At 43.4% G+C, this 16,406-nt stretch overlaps 1 protein-coding gene across 3 annotated transcripts in view; it reads left to right on the top strand.

Moving 5' to 3' along the window:
* FAF2 (Fas associated factor family member 2) overlaps positions 1-13,042 on the top strand; it is a 38,851-nt gene extending 25,809 nt beyond the window's left edge. For 2 of the 3 annotated variants that reach the window (XM_005865515.2, XM_014539086.1), the window contains 4 exons: positions 542-719; positions 1,602-1,773; positions 2,682-2,825; positions 9,823-13,042. In XM_005865515.2, coding sequence (XP_005865577.1) covers positions 542-719; positions 1,602-1,773; positions 2,682-2,825; positions 9,823-10,005 — 677 coding nt within the window. In that variant the 3' untranslated portion in view covers positions 10,006-13,042. Of the gene's footprint in view, positions 1-541; positions 720-1,601; positions 1,774-2,681; positions 2,826-8,673; positions 8,746-9,822 lie in introns of those variants that run through there. The other variant, XM_014539085.1, reaches the window with a different exon arrangement.
* The last annotated feature ends 3,364 nt before the right edge of the window (positions 13,043-16,406 follow it).

The following is a 16,406-nucleotide window of genomic DNA, read 5'->3' as shown; positions in this document are numbered from 1 at the left end:
GGAACACAAATATATAAGAACAACCACCACCACCAAAAGAAATTATTTAAGAAATAAGAGGGAGCCTGGCCAGTGTGGCTAAATGGTTGAATGTCAACTCATGCACCAAGAGGTCGCCGGTTCCATTCCTGGGTCAGGGCACATGCCTGGGTTGTAGGCTCGATCCCCATTAGGGGACATGCAGGAGGCAGCTGATTGATGATGTTTCTATCTCATCAATATTTCTCTCTCTCTCTCTCTCTCTCTCTCTCCCTCCCTCCCTCCCTCTCTTTCCCTCCCTCCCCCCTCTCTCTCTCCCTTCCTCTCTCCCTCCCCTCCCCTTCCCTTCTCCCTCTCATTTTCTCCATTCTGCTCTCTCTACAATAAATAAAAAAACACCTTTTAAAGAAACTAAGGGGGAAATGAGGCAGAGAATAAATGACATCTCCCTCTTCCCCAGCTGGGATTAAAGCAGTTCTCTCTTGCTCGTTGTGGAAAGTCTAAGTTGATGTATTTTATCCCAAAGTCCTGCCCCTGACCTGTTGGGCCTTTTTTCTGTCAGTTTCACAGGCTTTACGAGAGAACACCTATCCATTCCTGGCCATGATTATGCTGAAGGATCGGAGGATGACTGTGGTGGGACGGCTAGAAGGCCTCATTCAACCTGATGACCTCATTAATCAGCTGACATTTATCATAGATGCAAACCAGACTTACCTGGTGTCAGAACGCCTAGAAAGGTACAGGGGAGTTCCTCTCTAGAACTGAGAGAGAGACCAGCTGACCTTGGGCTCCACAAATCATGACTTCTCTCTCTAAGACAACTTTAAAAGCTTTGTCCATTTAGTGTTAAAATAGTTAAGTACTTTGACCTAACTCTCCATCAGATCATCTGTTCTTAGAGATGTGAATCAAAATACAAGACAGGGTTCTGTGCTCAAGAATATAGATTGTGTCATTTAGAATAGCAGGGCCTTTATATAAAGAGCTTAAATGTAGAAAGAAATGGTTGTAACTCTTTTTCCCATTTTATAAGTAATATATGTTAGTTTTAGAAAATTTGGAAAACATAGAAAAGCTCAAAGAAGAAATTTAAATAATCCTACCACCACTTTGAAAATTTTGGTATATTTTCTTTTAATTATATAGACACACAGACTCCTAATGTACAAACATCATTTTTTGGAGAGAAAATAGGAAATACACCAGAATGTTACAGTGTTTTCTCTTAGTTTATTAGAACTCTGAATAAGACGTTTCTGTGTTTTTCAAATCTTGTAAGATGTATGTATGTGGTTTTTTGGTTTTATGAAAGCGACATATACAAAAATGTGTGGCCCAAAGGGTTCTTTACCTGTAAAATATGCTTTGATGATCATTTTATGACAATAATACTGTGTTACTTTTGTTAGAATTTGGAAGAAATTCTTCTTCTGCCAAATGAAACTGGGAAAAGAGACGGCTTGTTCAGATTCTGCCATACTCTGCTTTGGAATCCTTTATAGTAGAAATAGTCCTCTGCCAAGATTGTAAAACTCTTTACCCCCAAAAATGTCAGTGTAAGAAAACACAGAGCTTGGTGAGATTGCCCTTTTCCTTCTGTGCTTTTGATCTGTCTGCAGGGAAGAACGAAATCAGACCCAGGTGCTGAGGCAACAGCAGGATGAGGCCTACCTGGCCTCTCTCAGGGCCGACCAGGAAAAAGAAAGAAAGAAACGCGAGGAGCGAGAGCGGAAGCGGCGGAAGGAGGAGGAAGTGAAACAGCAAAAGCTGGCAGAGGAGAGGCGGCGGCAGGTAATGAACCTGTCTCTGCTCCTGATGACTCCCAAACCGGTCTTTTCTATTATTTTTATTGATTTTAGGGAGAGAAACATGACTGGTTGCCTCCCACTTGTCCCTCCAACCAACTGAGCCACACCGACCAGGGCAAACCGGTCTCTTCTTGAGTGTGAAAGGAAAAATACCAGAAGATTATGGGATTGTGGGTGATTTAAACTCTCTTTGCCATTTATATGTTCACTACATTTTCACCAAAAGTATTTTAAAATTTATAAAAATTTTAGCCCTAGCTGGTTTGGCTCACTGGATAGAGCGTCGGGCTGGAGACTGAAGGGTCCCAGGTTCGATTCCGGTCAAGGGCATGTACCTTGGTTGCAGGCACATCCCCAGTGGGGGGTGTGCAGGAGGCAGCTGATCGATGCTTCTCTCTCATGATGTTTCTAACTCTCTATCCCTCTCCCTTCCTCTCTGTAAAAAATCAATAAAATATATTTTTAAAAAATTTTTTAAATTAAAAAATACAACAGTGAGTAAAAAGTGAAACAGCGCTATTCCATGAAAAGTAAATGTAGGTAATAAACAGGTCATGGTGCTGTTTACTCACTGCAGTAATTTTAGGTGCACTTAGCAGCAGTGTTGGCTCCTTTGGTATCCGTGTGTGGTCTCGTTTCATATGTATTACCACTTGGCTATAGCCAGTGTTCCTCTATTCATTCCCTTCTTTGGAAGAGTTAATACCCGAATACAGTCAATAAATAGTGTATGTGATGCACTAGTACTTTGAATTTGGTTGTTCTGACTCTTGCCAACAAGTTTTTCTCATATTAGTTACTAATTTTTCTTTGGATGCACAAATATATGGTGATTGTATTTCTTGTTTCCCAATTGGAGCCATACCTCACCTTTGCTTTGTGTTCCTACAGAATTTACAGGAGGAAAAGGAAAGGAAGTTGGAGCGCCTGCCCCCTGAGCCTTCCCCTGATGACCCTGAAAGCGTCAAGATTATTTTCAAATTACCCAATGATTCTCGAGTAGAGAGACGATTCCACTTCTCACAGTCGTTAACAGTAAGGACTGCTTAAGTTGTGTGATGTGGATGTAGAGTCTGGCCTGTAGACTTGGAGGCTTTTAAGGAATTGCTAGAGTGTTGTATCTGCTGCTCTGATGAACCGGGGAGGAAGGGGAGTAGAGAGAAAAGGGGGGCAGGAGGAGTGCAGTGAACTGTAGGTGCCTTCAGTTCTAGCTACCAACTCAAAGCTGTATTAAAGGTTCCTTTCATCAGATTTGAACTCAGCTAAGAAAAAGGGTACCTTACCAAGAAGTCCCCACAAGACTGTGTAGAGGTGAGAGGCTCGCCACAGAGCCCACACTGCTCTGTAGAGAAAGCTCTATGTCTGCTGACCTAGAAGCTCTGGAATTACGCATCTGGATATAAAGCAGGGGTGGGCAAACTTTTTGACTCGAGGGCCACAATGGGTTCTTAAACTGGACCGGAGGGCCGGAACAAAAGCATGGATGGAGTGTTTGTGTGAACTAATATAAATTCAAAGTAAACATCATTACATAAAAGGTACGGTCTTTTTTTTTTTTTTAGTTTTATTCATTTCAAACGGGCCGGATCTGGCCCGCGGGCCGTAGTTTGCCCACGGCTGATATAAAGGCATATGCACTTCTCACTCAGTTGCCAGCCTCCCTTGCAGGCCACGTGAAGCCCCACTTTGTGGGGCTACCTTGTAAATCTGGCGTTCATAGGTAAATAGTGTTTGTCAGTCCATAAGGAAGTACTTAAAAGCAGAGACTCTTATTAAAGTCTTACAGAATGAGGATCAAATTCTCATTCTTCCAGGGTTATTAGATAAGTTTCTTTTTTTGTTAATGCTCACCTGAGGATATTTTTCCATTGATTTTTAGAGAGAGTAGAAGGGAGAGGGAGAGACAGAGAGAGAGACATCAATGTGAGAGGGACACATCAATAGGTTGCCTCCCGCACACACCCCAACCAGGGCTAGGGATCGAGCCTACAACTGAGATATGTGCCCTTTATCGGAATCGAACCCAGGACCCTTCAGCCCGTGGGCCGACGATCTATCCATTGAGCAAACTGGCTAGGGCTTAGATGTGTTTCTTTGGTCAGTTGTCTTAATTTCTAAGCCGCAATTGCTTCATCGTAACGCAGGTGTAATAAGCACTCTCTAATAGGATAGTTGTTAGGATTAAATTCATATGTATAATGTTGAGCATTGTGCCTGGCTCATCATAACTTGAATGCTAACTTCTTTTTGGTATTTGTAACCAAAAAGAAGTTTCTGTTTATATTGAGAGTTGATTTTCCAAATTTATAATTGCAATAGATTCTTCCATTTCCTTATTCACTGGAAATAGTCAGGGGTCATTGCATACTAGAAATGAGGATGCATACTAGAAATGTAGTTTGCTAGCACATTCATTACTTCTCCTTGTTTAACTGGAGAAGAGGACATGTTGCAGGATCTTTTATAGAGCTTCAGATAGCCCTCTGTAAAACGGAAGTAATAATCTGCCCTCTGATAACTTTAAACTGAAGATATGTGAGGCACTGTGCTTGTCACTCTAGGGCAGCAGTTCTCAACCTGTGGGTCGCGACCCCTTCACAGGGGTCGCCTAAGACCATCGGAAAACATATATATAATTACATATTGTTTTTGTGATTAATCACTATGCTTTAATTATGTTCAATTTGTAACAATGAAATTGGGGGTCACCACAACATGAGGAACTGTATTAAAGGGTCGCAGCATTAGGAAGGTTGAGAACCACTGCTCTAGACCTTGTTCATTTGAAATTTTATATCATGGTAATCGTTATTATTTTTTACTTCCTTCCATCTGAGCACATGGTGGGGCTGTACTCTCTTTGAATTTAAGTATGGCCATGTGACTTTGCACAATGAAACATTAAATAGGAGGAATGTGAGCAACTTATGAGCAGAAACTTGAAGACCACTGTGGGGTTTGCCACACTCATTTCCCATTGCTGTGGAGAGTGTCGGAAGCACATGTTGAGATAAAGCCTTTGTCACCCTGAGTCCCTGCATGACAACAATGTGCAGAGCCTTCCTAGAGACTTGCAGTGAGCAAATCGCATGAGTGGAAGAAAAGCTTTGCTGGTATGAAGTCATTGAGATTTGGGGGTTGCTCAGTATCCCAGCATAATCTGACCCATCCGGAGCAATGCATACAGTAACTTGCTTGCTTCGTTTCTTTATTATCTTTCCCCACAAGACCATAAAATCTGTGAGGGCAGAAACCACACTTTGTTTAAGTCATCAATGTCCATTTAGTTTCACAGGGGTCGCCTAAGACCATCGGAAAACACATATATAATTACATATTGTTTTTGTGATTAATCACTATGCTTTAATTATGTTCAATTTGTAACAATGAAATTGGGGGTCACCACAACATGAGGAACTGTATTAAAGGGTCGCGGCATTAGGAAGGTTGAGAACCACTGCTCTGGGATTATCCTGATGAGTGAGTATGTGGTTCTGGAATTCATGGAACTTTCTGGCCAGTAGGGAATGTAAGATTCAAAGAGCTAATATACAGTAAAAAATTATGAGCCAGCCTGGTGAGTGAGAAGCAATAGCGTCCTCATTTTATTTCTCATTTATGTATATGGGGACAAGTGCTCACGTGGCTGACCTTGGAGTTTTTAAATTGGGATAAAATAAACAACCTTCACACAGCACCTACCATGTAGTAGGTGGTTGCTAAGTGATATCCTTTCCCTGGTGTTTCCTAACCGCTGGTTTGCACACGGCGTTTAGCTTGCAGCTGTGTTCACTAACAGCTTCCCTGTGGTGTGCGGGAGCTCTTGCTCCCAAACTCTCATTAGGAATGAAACAAACCCAACCAAGACTTACTCTCTAGAGAGTTTTGCAGGACAACCTGTTGTAATTGTGGAACAGAATAGGCTTGTGGCAAAGGGGAAGCAACCCATTTGTTAATTATATTTAATCCTTAACAGGTCCTCAGTAAAAATTATTTTAAAAATAAAAAACAAACTCCAGACTGAGAAATACTTGGTCGTAAATGGGGACAAGGCTCAGGGGTGGGAAAGAAGTGTAGTGGCAGTTCTGGCCTTTAATTGAACACTCATCTAGTTAATAAGCTACAGCCGAATAATTGGTACTTGTGTCATCTTCCTGTGAGCTCTGCCCTTCATAAATAACCTCAAGGAGGGGTGAATGTTCAGTGAGATGATCAATTTGACCTTAATGCCCAGCTCTTGATAGTGGTAAAATGCTAAAATAACAAAGGGTAAACTGTAGAATAATCTCTAGGGTCCATGAGTGGGCAGAAAAGTGGCATCCGACTTTCTCTTAAATGATGCATCTGCAAGAGAATCCAAATTATACTCAGCCCAGAACTCATTTTTTACCAATTACAAATCCAAAGGACCTCTTGTGGTGGTGTCATCTGTTTCCTGTTGCCCATTGTCAGTGGTAACAAAAAATGCCAGTTTTGTACCAAGGTTGGGAACGGTAGTCCCCCTTTATCTGTTGTTTTAATCACCCATGATCAATTGCAGTCCGAAAATATTAAATTCCAGAAATAAAAAATTCATAAGTTTTAAGTTATATACTGTTCCGAGTAGCATGATGAAATTTTTCTCTGCCCTGCTCAGGACATGAATTATCCCTCTGTCTAGCATAGCCATGCTGTATACCTCCCTGTCCCATTCTTGGTTGTCAGAGAGAGAGAGAGAGACGGCATTTATGTAACTTTTATTACAGTATATTATTATAATTATTCTACTTTATAATTGTTGTTAATCTCTTATTGTGCTTAATTTCTAAGTTAAACTTTATAAGTATGCCTGTATAGCATGTATAGGGGTTCAATACTATCCACAGTTTCAAGCATCCATTGGGGGTCTTGGAACATATCCCCCAGGATAACGAGACTGCTGCATTCTCAAACAATGACTGAAAAGAAGGAAAATATTATTTCACCCTTACATAAAACCCATGTTGGATTCATACCAAGAATACTTGGTACAAGTCTGATTGCATCTCAGAAAAGATAGAGTGAATGCTAAGAGAAGGGAATGAGAATGATTAATGTTGACAAACTAAAATATAAAAAGTTGAAATTGCTCTGACCAGATTGGCTCAGTGGATAGAGAGTCAGCCTGCGGACTGAAGGGTCCCGGGTTCGATTCCGGTCAAGGGCATGTACCTTGGTTGCAGGCACATCCTCAGTGGGGGTTGTGCAGGAGGCAGCTGATCGATGTTTCTCTCTCATCGATGTTTCTAGCTTTCTTTCCCTCACCCTTCCTCTCTGTAAAAAAATCAATAAAAAATATATATTTTTTAAAAAGTTGAAATAATGAAGGAATTAGAGGACCATGGGTTTACTCCTAAAATCCTGGAATTACAGCCCTTTCACTGCTCTAAGGAGGTAAATTTAAGACAGATGAAGAAAGAACTTCCCACAGAGCGGAATAAGCTTATGAGAGGTGGCACAAAAAATAGAAATCGATTCCCTCAAAAAGTAAGGATAATTTGAATGTTGTGTTCCTGATCTTTGGGATTGACCTGAAGGAGAGGAACAATGGCTTCACGATTCCGGTCAAGGGCATGTACCTTGGTTGCAGGCACATCCTCAGTGGGGGTTGTGCAGGAGGCAGCTGATCGATGTTTCTCTCTCATCGATGTTTCTAGCTTTCTTTCCCTCACCCTTCCTCTCTGTAAAAAAATCAATAAAAAATATATATTTTTTAAAAAGTTGAAATAATGAAGGAATTAGAGGACCATGGGTTTACTCCTAAAATCCTGGAATTACAGCCCTTTCACTGCTCTAAGGAGGTAAATTTAAGACAGATGAAGAAAGAACTTCCCACAGAGCGGAATAAGCTTATGAGAGGTGGCACAAAAAATAGAAATCGATTCCCTCAAAAAGTAAGGATAATTTGAATGTTGTGTTCCTGATCTTTGGGATTGACCTGAAGGAGAGGAACAATGGCTTCACGGCATCTCCCTTAGCATCTTTGTTAGACATAGAACGCTAGATGAAGAGGGCCGTAGAGAATATCTAGGGTACCTGTTCTTAGTGTGTGGCATACAATTACCTGTGCCTCGTCAGAGCCAGAGCAGGGTGAGAAGAGCATTCCCACAGAAGAAAGGTTGACATGGAGGGTCTCGATCAAATTAAGGAGTTAAGGAGGGTGTCCTTATGGGGACAGCCAGTGCAGAGAAGTCAGAGTCCAAGTAGCCCGGGGTGGGTTGGGGTGTTAAAGCCAGAACCGGGTAAGGAGGGGGGAGAGCTCACGGTTTTCGATATATGTGTACAGCAATCTAGCATAGAGATGTAGATGTGTAGTATACATATATTCTCCAGCTTTCTCCAGAGTGCTTGGGAGCAGCAGCACCCAAATAGCAACGAACATATCTAGCACCTAGAATGTGGCTTTCCATACCATTTTCATTAAGAAGAATCAGAGATCATTGGAAAACGGCTGATTCCAGGGCTGGGACAGGGAAAACGCAAGATGAGCCTGAACACTTTGTGCCTGAAAGCAAGTAATTATTCAGAGAGCAAAGGAGACATGTCACCAAGACACAGAAGCCAGCTTAAATGGGCTCCTTCTGACTCCATCTGGAATAATTTGAACATTAAATAATGATTGTAATATTATAACTTACTGAATAAAATAGGAAATCATGACTCTATAATAATAAATAGAAAGTGTGAGGAACAGAATGTTTCCATAGTTTCAAAGTACTGCCCCACAAAATACTCATTAAATACAAAGGGTAAAAGAGTATCTTCGATAGGGAAGCCTGGCAGGTGATCTAAGTGAGTATCACAAGGAATAGAACCAGGAGAAACTGCTCCACCGGAGTAGGACAATTGAGTGGAATGCAGTCAGGTTATCCACAACTTCTTATTCTCCTTGAAAGAAAGAGGCATAACTGAAATCTTATAACAGAATAATGCCTGGTAATCTTTAGACGGGTCAAGGTCAGAAAAGACCGAGAATTTGCTCCAGGCTAAAGGAGATAGATGTGACAGCTAAATGGAACACACAGTTCTAAACTGGAGGATTTTGCTATAAACGGCAGCTGGTGAAACTCGAGTGGGGCCTGAATAATAACTAAATCAGTTAAATTTCCTGATTTTGAGGGCTGTGTTGTAGTTATGTAGGAGTGTCCTGTTTGTAAGACATACACAGTATTCTAGGGTGAGGAGACATCAGGCTGGTAGCTCGCTCTCAACTAGTTCAAAGGAAAAGCACCTCTATGTCCTATACTTCCAACTTTTCTGTGAGTCTGTGATTTTTTTTTTTTAAATCTTCACCTGAGGATATGTTTTTGATTTTAGAGAAAGAGGAAGTGGGCAGGGGGGAGAGAAACATCGATGTGAGAGGGAAACATTGGTTGGTTGCCTCCCATACCCACCCCGACTGGGAATCAAACCCACAACCTAGGTATTTGCCCTGACCAGGAATTGGACCTGTAGTCTTTTGGTGTATGGGACAGTGCTCTGACCAACTGAGTCACCTGACCAGGGCTTCGATGATTACTGAGTAAACATTTTTTTAGCTTTGTATCAGACAAGTTGTCAAAGAAGAAACAGATGAATCAGTTCAGAGTAGGACTAGCTTTGGGCTGTGTAATAAATCTCTTTAAAAAGCTGCCCTATTGCCCAGCCAGTGTGGCTCAGTGTGTCCACCTATGAACCAGGCACGATTCCCAGTCAGGGCACATGCCCGGGTTGTGGGCTTGATCGCCAGTGTGGGGCGTGCAGGAGGTGGCCAATTAAGGATTCTCTCTCATCATCGGTGTTTCTCTCCCTCCCTCTCCCTTCTTCTCTGATATATATGTTTGTTTGTTTTTTAAAAAGCTGCTCTATGAATTTGCTCTGTGAAATGGCAAGACCTTGAAGTAGAATTCCAGTGTAATGTGATTACTTCATGTCTCAGAGTCAGCCTAGGGATAGCTGGGGGATATTTGATTTCGTGGTATGTGTGTATCTGTCTTTTTCTCACTGCTCTTCATTTTCTGTATGACCTCTTCAGGTTATCCACGACTTCTTATTCTCCTTGAAAGAAAGCCCTGAAAAGTTTCAGATCGAAGCCAACTTTCCCCGGCGGGTGCTGCCTTGCATCCCTTCAGAGGAGTGGCCCAACCCCCCGACGCTGCAGGAGGCCGGACTCAGCCACACAGAAGTTCTCTTTGTTCAGGACCTAACAGACGAATGACACCGTTTCTTCCTCTCCCCTCCCACCCCAATTCCTAAAAGAAATGGAAAAGAAACAAAAAAAAAAGAAAAATTCACATTATTATTATTATAATACAATATTTTTTTTAAAGACTGCTGCATCCTAAGGAAGGATCAGAAACCATGCTGCCTGCAAGAGTCACCACCTGTGTGCGCGCGAGGTTAGTGATGAACGTTCCGCCGGCAGCCACCTTCCCCTACTGCCTTCGCACCACACACCTTCCAGCGAAAGGAGGCTCTTCACCTCCAACCCCGCCATTGTCCCAGCGGGGAAGGGGACATTCCCACTAGTTCTCATTCATTCTTGCTTTTATGGAAAATAAAAGTGACAAACCTCCATCAACCAGCTACTGCAGCCTCTCTAAGGACTTGTTTTCCTGCCTCCAGGGAAGAGAAGGCACAGAGCAGAGATGTTCTTTAACTTCCCACAATTTATGAATAACTTCTACTTTTTTCTTTTTTAGTTGCTTTGTAATGACCAAAGGAATGAGGCTGACATGGGTGTATTTTTCCCCCCTTTATTTGATAAAGCGCCAATTCTTAAACCCATGACATGATTCATCCCCTGGGCTTAGCCCACAAGAGTACAATAAAGATGCCCTGGGCTGGTTTGTGCTTATTTCTGCCATTGCCCTCGAGTTCCCAGAGAGGTCCTTCTTTTTGGTCCAACTCTTTTTTGCTGTCCTTTCTTGCCATCTATGCACCCCACGTGGAGTAGTGAGGGGAAATCTGGGTTTGTAGCCCTTGTGATGTACAGATGTATCTACATGTGCGGTGTGAACTCCATGTGTACTCACCTGTACACACCACTGCAGCTTTTCCTTGGAATCTGTACCAGGTGGTTATTACGGGGTCTGCACCAAAGGATAGTAGCCCTTCATTCCTCTTCATGTGCATGCTGTTCCTGCCCAGCCCTGAGCTTTCCTGAATTGCCAAGCTTGGTGCCTTTCCAGAGGACTAGCAGGGCCTGTGGTGGAACCAGCAGACCCATGTGAGAGTGCCCTTCCTGCCTAGTGGGTGTGTGGTGATGGTGGTGGTGGTACTTTAAGGGTAGAAAGAATAGAGGCCTTGAACTCTTAGAAGGCAGATTTCAGTTTCTAATGTGTCCACCTGCTGGAGGCAGTTTTTATCCTCTTCCTCTATTGCTGTGTTAAAGTAATAGGGTTTTTTAACCTCTGGATGTCTCATCTGTGGTTGAGTTTATAGTAATGGGTACATGGGTCAGGCCATGTATTAACAGATGCCAGCATGAGCTGACAAGTATTCCAAAGTGTTCTGTGGCTAGACTGGTGCACTCGCAACACTGCAACCTCCTGAAGTTACGCTAGTTCCTAGCATGCTGTGAGACCAAGGGGTTCGTATCAAGATACAGCATAACCTGCTGGATCTGTAGTCTCCAAAAGCTTTCTCTGTTGCTTACCTAAAACCTGAGGACCACTCTTAGGTAGCAGTAACTTGGCTACTATTCTCTTCAGCCTCAATGGTTGGGGTGCACACCCAGGGGCAGGGTGAGGAGCCTCATGGATATCACCTAAGGAGCCTGTGGATTTTCCAGTGGTCTTGGCATGGGTATCTAGAACACCATCTCTAGAAAATTTAATTCTGCTCCTGGCTGCCTATTATTCCACTTTTTCCTGCTGTTCTGAGGCCATATGAGCGGGAAAGCGCTGTCTGTTGTCATAAAATGTATCTGGAGTGAATACCTGGATAAACCATGTTCTCCTCCCAACCTGGGGTGAATTCTGCCTCCTGCTCACAACTATGCAAAGAGGAATTTTCCCACTTCACTAAGCGCCTCCCTCCCCAATGAGTTCACAGCTGATTCCCTGCCAGTACGGTGGGGGGAGGGGGGTGTGTCTTAGGACATTGGCCAGGCTGGTGGTACTGTCTTGTCCATACCTATTTGGGAAGTTGTAATTTTTTTTCCTTAATAATTCAATCTGCATCTTATTCTACAATGTGCACTTTATGCCTCTTGCCTTTTGATAACTTGTTCAGTGAAGGAGGTCAGATGCAAGAATATTACAAAGTTTCAGTTTGGTCGGTACAATTTGTGGTACAACTCTTGAGACAGCCTATGCCTTTAGGCTTCCAGAGGCTTCTGAAGCACATGCTTCTTTCCTAGTCCTTGTTGCAATAACCCAGACTCCATTCCTGTCCCCTTGCTGGCCCTAGAGCTGCTGCTCAGGTGCCCTTTCCTCCTCCCTGAAAGATGCACATTTTGTCAACGTCAGTACAATCTGTATATTACTCCCAAGGATCTCTGGGAACTCGATGGGACCTGCAAGGGAGAAAATACTGAGAAGCCAGTGATCTGCAAGCATTTGCTCTTGTTTCACATCACCTCTGGGTATTAACAGCTGTTGTTTCCAAATGGCAAGTCGTCAACTAAGTGAAAACACTTGTTTCAAGTTTCCTTCTGCACTCCCAAGACCAAAGTTGTAGATTCAGCTGCATGACCATGGAAATGACCAAGCGAAGACACCCACCCGGTCGGAGTTAGTTGAATTTCTGCAGCTCAGTGGGGGCCCTTCCAGTGTTCTGTTCTACTTCTGCAAAATTTCCTGCAGCAAATACTTCTTTCTCTTTGCTTGCCTCCACTATGATGTTTGGATAAGAGATGGCCAGGGGAGAATATTTATCTCTTAAAAAAAAAAAAGGTTAAAAAAAACCTAGGAAATCTTCAACTGAGCAGTTATGAAAATTGCTAATGGTGCCAAGGCCAAGGAAAGAATTGCAGGAAATGACAATGGGAAGGAGTGGTAACCCCCCAGAATGCAAAATCAGGGGAGTATTTCTGGTGCTTGAACAAGAAGCTCCACTTCACAACCGGTTTTTTAGGACTTGTGAGGAAAGCAGCAACAGGAAATCCATCCACAAAGGATGCAGTGCCCCAGCTCGGACTGCACCTGAATAGTTACGTGTAATTTACTGAAGAAATCTAGTGTACTTTAAATTTTTTTCATAAAAGTTTACATTGTATTGTAGGTTAACATTAAATGTTTTATAACAAAAAATGTTATAAGTCGTGGGTCTTTCTGTCTAGGAGAGAGGTGGTAGGTAATTTTCTATGTGAAGGAATGGTGGGGAAACATTGGGAGGGAACAGGGCATTGCGTTGCCAAGAAGCAAGGGAGAATCAGAAGCGTGGACTTTAAGTGGGCCTAGATGCATTCCTGTGAAAAACAGCAACTCGGCAGAGTGGTGTAGCGGAGAGCAGGCAGATCTGGCTGCAGGTGTGGGCTCCTTCGTCAGCGTTGTTCTTCAGCTTGCCTGAGCTTTAATGTCCATGAAGGTAAGGCCATCTTCCTTGGTGTAGGATTGTAGATTAAATGAAAGAAATGTGCATGGAGCACCTGTCCCAGAGGTGTTCTTTCTCCGTGGGAGTATATTTTGAAGGACTATTTTCATGCAGCAGTAACTGTCAGTTTCTTGGGGGGGAGGGGGGGAGGGATGTCATTTCTGGCAGAACTGACCTGTGTCCTTGCAGAGGAGTGACTAGAGAGTAACTTTTGATCTAACAAATTCTGGACTAATGGAACTCCCCGCCTAAGGTGTTTTTGCATATATTTTCATTTTTGAGAGAAAATTGAAGCCTCAGTTCTTCGCCTTTTCTCTTCCCCATTGTCCTTTGCAAAGAACCCATTCCTGTGAGTTACAGGTTCTTGTCACCTTCAGGGCCTGCCCTGTTTGCTTATCCAAAGATGTGAGGCCTTCATTTTGTAATGTACATCTTCAGTGTAAACTAGAAGGTCTTCTGTGAACCTTACATATAAAAATTTGGCTCTCAGTTAACAGAGAACAGGAAGATTCAAATCCTGATGCCAGATACTCCTGGTCCCAAATCCTGCCTGTGGCCATGATTTTAGCGAAGTGACCTCAACTATAGGCTTCAGTGTCACGTAGAATCGGGCCGATTGTAGCATTGCTGTTGATCACTGAACTGCTACCGAGGGCCTGGCACGCAGTAGGCATTAGGTAAATAATACCTCCCATTACTGTTTCAGATCAGTTTGTAGTTTGCCCACTGCTATTGGTTCACCCTAGATATGGTTAAGTGGAGGGGAGAGAAAGCTTGGCTTGCAGTGGTTCTCAACCTTCCTAATGCCGCGACCCTTTGACCCCAACCATAAAATTATTTTCGTTGCTACTTCATAACTGTAATTTTGCCACTGTTAGGAATCGTAATGTAAATATCTGATATGCAGGATGTATTTTCAGGGGTCGCGACCCACAGGTTGAGAACCGCTGGCTTAGGGGGAGCAGCGTATGCCAGACACTTCTTGACATGCCTCCGGTGTTGCAGGTGGAATTCCTTGTGTGCTTTTACCCGGATGGAGCCAGGCTTCCCCACAGTCCCTTCCTCCGCCTGTGAACTCAGCTAACAGTGCCGAGCCTCTCCCACCTCCCACAGCCCTACCCTCCTGTCCTCCCCCGGGCTAACTCTCAGAATGGTGTCTAGAACTCCCAGGTTTCTTCCCCTTAAACTGAAACATGGTTTCCCCCTGAAGACACCACTTCAAAAAACCCTTAAGCAGGTGCCACTCATTTTCCCACGAACCTTGGCACCAGGAGGCAGGCTCTGTGTTTCCCTCCTGCCACCTTGGTGCCCTGTCCTGCAGCAGTGCCATCTGCCGGGACTCTCCCGTTCCCTGGCTGCTGGCCAGTCCCAGATGTTGGCAGTTGACACTCGACCACAACCTAGGTGACACATCTCCGTGTGGGTTCTCCAAACGGCTCCTGATGTGACGGGCAGCTGAGTGTGGTGGGAAGAGGCTTTGGCGTCAAATCTGGCTTTGAAACAGCCCTGCTGCTTGCTGACTGATGAGGGCAAGTCTCGTCATGTAAACATCCTGGGACTAAATCCTTGCAAGGTTCAGGTGCCCTTAAATGGGCTGGTATCTGAAGTGCCTGGCGGTGGGCAGATGGGAGCTGAGTGAAGGTTGGCTTCCTTCCCTCTGTCCCCAGCAGTGCCATGCTTTGTGTGGCCTTCACTTGGAACTGCTTCACCTCAGGACCTCAGAACCAACCCCTCGCTGACCATCGGCTTGATGGTTCCAACTCTACTGTCCCTTCTCTGCCCTCAAAGCCTTTGTCCCTCCTGCTCACCTCAGTTCTCTGCTAGAACTGTCTTGGACTCACGCCCCTCTCCACTATAAGCCAGAACTCAGTCACAATTTCTAAAGTCAACTCAGCTGTTAAGCCGCAGACTCCTAGCACCTGTCAGCGAAATGAGGCGCCCTGGGTTGGTGCCCACAACTTGGATCCAGCTCTAGGGAACTCCCTGAGTGTTTCTACTACCTGGGTGCCGCTCCACTGTGCCCCCCCCCCCTCAGGTCTGAGCCACCTGCATCCTTTTACACCAGCCTGGTTACTACAACAGCCTACTTCCTGAGAAAACCAAGGTCTTGTCACAGACTTCTCTTTTTTACCTTAAAATTGTTCTGTGAAGTCACCTGTTTCCTCTTTCTCTTGTGGGTATATTTTCTTTTAAAACAGATCATTTACACACAGTAAAATGTCCAGATCTTAAATCTACAGCTTGATAAAAAGTTGTTGTTTTTTTGTCAATCCTCACCAGAGGATATTTTTTCCATTATTTTACAGAGAGAGTGGGAGGGAGGGAGAATGGGAGGGGAGGGGCAGAGAGAGAGAGAAACATCAACTGGTTGCCTCCCGTACACACCCCCACCAGGGGTGGGAGCGAACCTGAAACCCAGGTATGTCCCCTTGACTGGGAATCAAACCCAAGACCCTAACCATGGAGCAACACCAGCCAGAGGGCTTGATACAATTTTACCTGTGTACCCCAAAACCAAGATGCAGAATGCTTCATCACCCCAGAAAGTCCCCTCCCATGTCTTCTCCATGAGTAGTCCTGCAGAGAGCCACTATTCTGACTTCTTTAACCATAGATGTTTTGCCTGTTTTTTAAAGTTCATATAAATGGACTCCTGTGTAAATGATTTTATAAATGTTTTCCTGATTCAGGTACTTTCCTATTTATGACAGAAAAATTTAGAAAATGAGAAGAAACAAAACATTTCATAATACCACACTGCCAGAGATGTCCATTGTTAATATTCTTCCTAGACTTTGTTGTATATAAAACTTCTTTTTACAGAAATGGAATACTGTAAATATTGTATTATCTCTATTTGACACATTTCTTTTATATCTTTTTAATGGCTATGCAGCATTTCACTGAATGGATATACCATAAATTGATAAAAATCCTCTTGTGACATTTAGGTGATTAAACTTTTTTTTTTTTTGCTTTTCTAAATAGCAGGCTGATAATCTTGCAGTTAAATGTGCATGTCCATGCTATTTTTTCAGGGGAAAAAAAAATCCAGGATGTGAGGTTACTGAGTCAAAATAG

This window comes from Myotis brandtii, unplaced genomic scaffold (assembly GCF_000412655.1).
Source record: "Myotis brandtii unplaced genomic scaffold, ASM41265v1 scaffold208, whole genome shotgun sequence".
Lineage (NCBI taxonomy): Eukaryota > Metazoa > Chordata > Mammalia > Chiroptera > Vespertilionidae > Myotis > Myotis brandtii.
This window is presented reverse-complemented; position numbering and strand designations above follow the sequence as displayed.